The 7,500-nt window shown below is 41.3% G+C and overlaps 1 protein-coding gene across 3 annotated transcripts in view; it reads right to left on the bottom strand.

The window, feature by feature from the left end:
* The window catches only part of ppp1r12b (protein phosphatase 1, regulatory subunit 12B), a 13,413-nt gene that overhangs the window by 3,201 nt on the left and 2,712 nt on the right, over positions 1-7,500 (bottom strand). The window contains exons 2-7 of one of the 3 annotated variants that reach the window (XR_014601625.1): positions 6,569-6,588; positions 5,235-5,364; positions 4,502-4,606; positions 4,125-4,175; positions 3,917-3,967; positions 2,427-2,541 (exon numbers count right to left, since the gene is read on the bottom strand). Coding sequence is in view for 2 of the 3 variants with exons in the window: in XM_084068809.1 (XP_083924935.1) it covers positions 2,497-2,541; positions 3,917-3,967; positions 4,125-4,175; positions 4,502-4,606; positions 5,235-5,364; positions 6,569-6,588 (402 nt within the window). In the remaining variant the exon portion in view is untranslated. Of the gene's footprint in view, positions 1-1,721; positions 2,542-3,916; positions 3,968-4,124; positions 4,176-4,501; positions 4,607-5,234; positions 5,365-6,568; positions 6,589-7,500 lie in introns of those variants that run through there. The other 2 variants (XM_084068809.1, XM_084068808.1) reach the window with 2 other exon arrangements.

The following is a 7,500-nucleotide window of genomic DNA, read 5'->3' as shown; positions in this document are numbered from 1 at the left end:
GACAGACAGACAGACAGGCAGACAGACAGACAGACAGACAGGCAGACAGACAGACAGACAGACAGACAGACAGACAGACAGGCAGGCAGGCAGACAGACAGACAGACAGACAGACAGACAGACAGACAGACAGACAGACAGACAGACAGACAGACAGACAGACAGGCAGACAGACAGACAGACAGGTAGAAAGACAGACAGGCAGACAGACAGACAGACAGACAGACAGACAGACAGACAGACAGACAGACAGACAGACAGACAGAGCATGCGAGACCAATCCTAGTAATTTAATGTAACTCCAAGAGTGTTGAAATCAGACGCCCATATAAGGTCCTCTGGATCAGACGCCCATATAAGGAGCCGGTTTTCTGCCCTGCAGTTCTCATTAATGGCCCAGCAGATGTCGCTGTTTCCCCCTCCTGCCTCTGGCTGCAGTTAATCATTAACACTCTATTCAAGTGAACGATGTTTTGACCGGACGACTAATAACTATACTCTTGATTTTATTACCTTTCAGTAAACATTGTCATAAATATTTGTTTCTTCAGTCATTTCAAATCCGCCATCTTTCTATATCCTATGGAAACTTAAATCAATGCTATTGGTTACGTAACTTGTCAATCAAATCATCAAAAGGTAACCACGCCCTTCCTACAGCGTACCCTACTTTATCATCAATTTTAAAATAAGTGGGACCGTGATTTACCAAAACAAATGATTTACCAAAACACATTCATGATGATTGAAAGAAGACTTTAAACTAGTGACTGGAAGCATACAGTATTTATGACAATGTTTATTAAGGTAATAAAATCAAGTGTAAAGTTCAGCAAAAATCCATCGCTTGCATAGAGAGTTATTTCTTCTGACACCAGCAGGTGTGAAACAGAGAGACTACAGGACATTCATATGAACTGTCACTTCCTATATAGACTCAATGTACAAGCTGGATACTGGCCCCTTGGTAGAAACCAATGACTGACGTCACCGTTCCCTTATTAGTCCATGTTTTCCACAGTCTATCTCTACTCTAGTTATTCCCTTTCTACACTGTTGGAGTTGTATTTATTACTGAGGATTGTGCTGAGTACAGTCAGTGTACAAACAGGAAAGAGGACAAAGACATGTCTTAACAGCAGGATATAGAAAGGAAACGGCAACAGCCATGGAGGTGGAAAGCTAGAAGCAACGTGGTGAGACATCTGTCTGTCTGTCTGTCTGTCTGTCTGTCTGTCTGTCTGTCTGTCTGTCTGTCTGTCTGTCTGTCTGTCTGTCTGTCTGTCTGTCTGTCTCTCCGGAGAAAAATTCATAGGCAGTAATATTTTGTTCCAGAGAAAAGCTTGTAGATCTAGGGTTCAAGTGGTCAATACATAATGTACATGTGTAGACAGAATAATGTATGTCTGTGTGTGTGTGTGTGTGTGTGTGTGTGTGTGTGTGTGTGTGTGTGTGTGTGTGTGTGTGTGTGTGTGTGTGTGTGTGTGTGTGTGTGTGTGTGTGTGTGTGTGTGTGTGTGTGTGTGTGTGTGTGTGTTCGTGTGCACGTGTGTGTGAGTGGGTGCGTGCGTGTTCACACGTGTACACATGCTTCTTTCTTTGAAAGGAAAGCATAACGTGAGGTAGGACTGATAGGAAGGCATAACGTGATAGGACTGAAAGGAAGGCATAACGTGAGGTAGGACTGATAGGAAGGCATAACGTCAGGTAGAACTGAAAGGAAGGCATAACGTGAGGTAGGACTGATAGGAAGGCATAACGTGAGGTAGGACAGAAAGGAAGGCATAACGTGAGGTGGGACAGAAAGGAGGGCATAACGTGAGGTAGGACTGGGCAATTAAACCGAAAATATAGAAACCAAAATATAGAACCTCTAACCGACTTAAAGGAGAACTTCAAGCATTTTCAACCCTTATCTTAATATAATTGGTCCTCAGTAATGCTCATTATAATAGTATATCTTATCTTCATTGACAATGGATGAAGTCGTCCTTTAATCTTGCTTGTTTATTGTTTAATTAAGTTAATCGATTAATTGAAAAGCATTTTCTTTTTGTGATTTGAAACGGTTTTTAATCAAATTATTGGCTTAGGATTGAGACCAAAAAATAAATATATCCATGAAGTCTCCATGTGACTAATCCATAGAAAAAACATATTTTTTTGGGTGAACTATCCCTTAAAGCCCGGTATTACACAGCTAGTAGCCTACTTCGTTGTACAATGGATGGCGTGCAAAAAAAGCCGATCTACAAGCTTGTATATTGTCTTTTTTCTCACTATTTAAGAACACAATCATCCATTCATTGTAAACGAGGTAAAATAATAAATCATTGATTTGAAGTCGTATGGCCCAGCCCTTTATGTGAGGTGACAGGCAGGTGTCAATCACTCCTCTGTGTTACGTAATATATACGGACCACTCACCGTCCGTCCCCCTCCCTCCCCCCCCTGAGGTGGGCGTGGCCTCCCGCCATCAGGGGGGTGGGGCCTGCATTCAGGGCCGGTAGCCACAGCGGAACCCCCGCTGAGGCGGAGCTTCCTGATGACGCAACCATATATGGAGTCAAATGACACGTGTGGAGATTTATTGATCTGTCTGTCTGTCTGTCATACAGTCTGTCTGTCTGTCTGTCTGTCATACAGTCTGTCTGTCTGTCTGTCTGTCTGTCTGTCTGTCTGTCATACAGTCTGTCTGTCTGTCTGTCTGTCTGTCTGTCTGTCTGTCTGTCTGTCTGTCTGTCTGTCTGTCTGTCTGTCTGTCAGTCTGTCTGTCTGTCTGTCTGTCTGTCTGTCTGTCTGTCTGTCTGTCAGTCAGTCATACAGTCTGTCTGTCTGTCTGTCTGTCTGTCTGTCTGTCTGTCTGTCTGTCTGTCTGTCTGTCTGTCTGTCTGTCTGTCTGTCTGTCTGTCAGTCAGTCAGTCAAACAGTCTGTCTGTCGGTCCGTCTGTCTGTCTTATCTATCTATTTATCCTCCTTTTTCCCCTCTACACTGTTACATCCAAGGGTTCTTTATTTCTATCATTGTATGTATTACTATAAATGGCAGTTATATGGCAGTTCCACTGACTCCTGCTTATTCAGCTTAGGATCTGCATGGGAGAAGACCTGGCTGGGAGGAGACCTTCAATCAAGAGATGGACCAATCAGAGGACGCCTTCCTCCCCTACTTAAGAGCTGGCAGCACCTGTGTGCTTTGGCAGTGTGTGGTAGCTGTCAGTGCTGCTACATGCTGTCCATATCAAGTCAATACTTCGGGTGCTAAAAGTTTTGTAGCCCTCAGTATTTTGTGCGCTCTGTGACACCATATTCAAGTTGCACCCTGCTTAAGTTGAACCTACTGAAGTAGTGTGGAGATTCTAAAGGAGTAAAGAAGTTTAACCATAATTCTGAGTTTGTTTGACCACCAGTGCCAGCTTTTTGTGAACCAGCCACCATTTTGTTTCAGTTTAGATTAGAGAAGTTAGCTTAGATTAGGGAATTAATGTAATTTTGATTTGGTAGAGGTTAGGTTAAGTAGGGGTTTCAAAGCATAGGTTAGCTTGTTATATGTATTTATTGATATTGCACTGGGGTCATTTTCCATGTTTATATAATTTAAGTTTAAATTTGTATTAATGTAAAAAACTGTATTATCTGTGTCACTTTCCGAACAACAAAAATAAAAAAGTCAAAACAATAAAACTACTTTTCACTTGCCAACCTTATGTCACGGTCCTTTCATTCCCTAGACTAAGGATCGTAACATACACTCGTGTGTGTGTGTGTGTGTGTGTGTGTGTGTGTGTGTGTGTGTGTGTGTGTGTGTGTGTGTGTTCACTAGACTGCTAATGCACACAGAAATACATTTGTCTCACATCACACGTTTGAGACAAATGTATTTCTGTTCATACATCCAGAGTGAGACATTTACTGACCTTCAGCTCCTCTTCCATGTCTGACACTTTCTGTTCAAGACACTGTTTTTCCTAAGAATTAAAACAATAAAAACAAAGCAATTAAAATATCAAATTATCATATTAATTTGTCCATATTTCATATAATATTCATGCAATATGTCTCCTCTGTGACGCTGTAATAAGCTGCTGGAGCGTGAAGAGAAGATGAACTAAAATATAAACGTACCTTCTTCTCTGCCTCATGGCTGCTGGATCTCTCACACATCCTGTCTTGTCTCTGCAGGTTTAAATGTTTAAATGGTGGCGTACATAAAAGTACATTTGTCTCAGCTTTCTGTTGTATTTGGTGAAAACAAGCCCCATTTAACTGGCCACAACAATGGAACGGATTATTAATTCTTTCCCCCCCGATTGTACGGGACCCCCGTACGTGTAATGGCCGTGAGGACGGCGATCGCGGAAAATATTCAATGATATGATCAGAGTTTGGGAAAAACGCTCTGAATCGCTGCCACTTTTCTGAAAAACTCTGGCAGTTAAAGAGTTAAATATGACATCATCACCAGTGCTGGCGATGATGTCACATGATGACCTCATACTGACCTGTGTGACCTTGTCCAGCTGGCTCCGTATCTTCACCAGCTCCTGTTTGCTGTCCTGAAGTCTGACCTTCAGCTGACCGTTCTCTTGGAGCGCCTCCTCATACATCTGACAGTACATCAATCAATACATCAATACATCAATACATCAATACATCAATACATCAATACATCAATACATCAATCAGTCAATCAATACATCAATACATCAATCAATACATCAATCAGTCAATCAATACATCAATACATCAATCAATCAATCAATCAATCAATACATCAATCAGTCAATCAATACATCAATACATCAATCAATCAATCAATCAATCAATCAATCAATTAATCCATTGGTTCTCAAAGTGGGGTCCGGGGACCGCTAGGGGTCCTTAAGGGAGTTCCAGGGGGTCCCCAGCTAAATGATAGATTAGGAACCAAATGGACCCTTATGGGTCTGTAACTCTGAGAGTGTACAAATGGAACCAAATGGACCCTAACGGGTCCATTTGGTTCTATGTGTACACTCTCAGAGTTAAATTAACATAGATTTTACTATACAAATTGGGGTCCAAGAGATAGAAATGCCATTAAATAGGGGTCCGTAGCCCTAATGCATGTCAAACCCGGGGGTCCTTAAAATGTATCTTTTCAAATGGGGGTCCGCGGGCTAATAAGTGTCCATTTGGGGGTCCTTGACATGAAAAAGTTTGAGAACCACTCTAATAATTCATATGAGTAAGTACCTTCCTGTAGTCCTTGGCTCCTTGGTCTTCGTTCTCCTGTCTGTTCCTGGCGCTCAGCCTGGTTTCTCTACGAGTGTAAGAGCTGCTCCTTCCTAACGCTTTATCTGAGTCTGGACCACTGGAGTCCACTCTGTGGAGAGAGGAGAACATCTAACACTGTATCTGTCTCTGTGTGGACCACTGGAGTCCACTCTGTGGAGAGAGGAGAACATCTAACACTGTATCTGTCTCTGTGAGGACCACTGGAGTCCACTCTGTGGAGAGAGAACATCTAACACTGTATCTGTCTCTGTGTGGACCACTGGAGTCCACTCTGTGGAGAGAGAACATCTAACACTGTATCTGTCTCTGTGTGGACCACTGGAGTCCTCTCTGTGGAGAGAGAGAAGAACATCTAACTCTGTATCTGTCTCTGTGAGGACCACTGGAGTCCACTCTGTGGAGAGAGAACATCTAACACTGTATCTGTCTCTGTGTGGACCACTGGAGTCCACTCTGTGGAGAGAGAACATCTAACACTGTATCTGTCTCTGTGAGGACCACTGGAGTCCTCTCTGTGGAGAGAGGAGATCCCACAATGATCTGGTCAGTGGTGGAAAAAGTACTCAAATGTTTTACTTAAGTAAAAGTATCAATACTGCAATGCACGATGAAGCAGATCTACAGATCTGCACGATGTAGCATATCTTCAAGCTCACAACGCTTCGCGATGCGGCGCGTTGTGAGCTTGTAGATCTACTATTTTAAGAGTGACACCCAAGCGCAGCCAAGCATAATGAGAGAGAGAGAGAGAGAGAGAGAGAGAGAGAGAGAGAGAGAGAGAGAGAGAGAGAGAGAGCAAGAAAGAAAGAGAGAGAGAGAGACCTTATATGTCCAAAACTGTTACTTTTCAGAAAAGCAATTTGACAAATTAATAAATCTGTGTTCCAATGATCGGTGTAGTTATTATTTAATCACAAGATCTTGTTAATTTATTTTCATTGATTCAATATGTATAACCCCTCCCCCCCCCCACACACACACACACACACACACACACACACACACACACACACACACACACACACAACACACACACACACACACACACACATGTTTCTGAAATAGTGAAAATAGCCGATCTACAACATCACAAGGCTTCGCGATGTGACACAATGTGAGCTTGTAGATGGCACAAAGTAGGGCATTTATTTATGAAAAAAAAACCACAAAAAGTTTTATGCCCGACAACAGCAACACAAATGTGAAATAGACATAAAAACAGTATAATTCTATAAATAGACATAAAAACAGTATAATTCTATAAATAGACATAAAAACTGTATCATTCTTACCGTGACACTCGGTCATGATGCTGAAAAACAGAAATAAATCCAGGTAGTGAGAGAAAGACAGACACACAAACACACACAGAGATCTACAAGCTCACATCGCGACATGTTTTGAGCTTGTAGATCTGCTATTTTCAATTATTTTATTACTTTTACTTTTGGTACTTTAAGTACATTTTGATGCCAATACTTCTGTACTTTCATCCAAGTAAATTTAGAATTTTGGACTTTTACTTGTAACAGAGTATTTTTATATTGCAAGTATTGGTCCCTTTACTTAAGAAAAGAATTGAGTACTTTTTCCACAAGGTTCCACAGGAAGTGAGGTATCAGGAACTGCTATAAAAAGTACAGGAAGTGAGGCGGCCAGGGTTCCATTTTAGGTCTAAAAAAAAGTGTTTGTTGGTGTTTGAGAGAGAGACTCTTGTAAACCTGTAAACTAAAATCAGGAATGAATAAACCAGTGAGTAGTGTGGCCGAGAGACTTATGGATCTGGAAGGAGAGAAGTTTGGTGGAGGAACATTTCTGAGGGTTTAGCTCTGAAGACAGACAGAGCTTTTGGACAGAGGAACCCATGTGACCTCCTGACATGAAGGTTGGGTGAGGATATACTTTTCCTTTTTATGCATTGCCTTTGTTTGCTGACTTTGCGGATTAATGGGTTTTTGGAAAAAATAGAATATCTACAATCATTTGGTGGATTACTTTTGGGAAACTTTACTCTTTGGAGATATTTAAAAGGACTTTGCGTTGCAGGGCTAAAGATCAGAGTTTGATTATTTTTCATTTGTATGTTGAAGTGTACTGATCGTTTAATTGAATATAATCATTATTTGTTTGATTAATATTGGGTCAGATAAAAAAAATACTTCAATTTAATTTCAAAGGCAACAGTTTTGTGTTTTCTTTTTGATCTGCAATACCAGTTAGTGTA

The sequence above is a fragment of the Gymnoscopelus microlampas genome, assembly GCF_963454915.1.
Source record: "Gymnoscopelus microlampas genome assembly, chromosome: 10".
In the NCBI taxonomy this organism is placed as follows: domain Eukaryota; kingdom Metazoa; phylum Chordata; class Actinopteri; order Myctophiformes; family Myctophidae; genus Gymnoscopelus; species Gymnoscopelus microlampas.
Note: the sequence above shows the minus strand (reverse complement) of the source record. Positions and strands in the feature narration are given on the sequence as shown.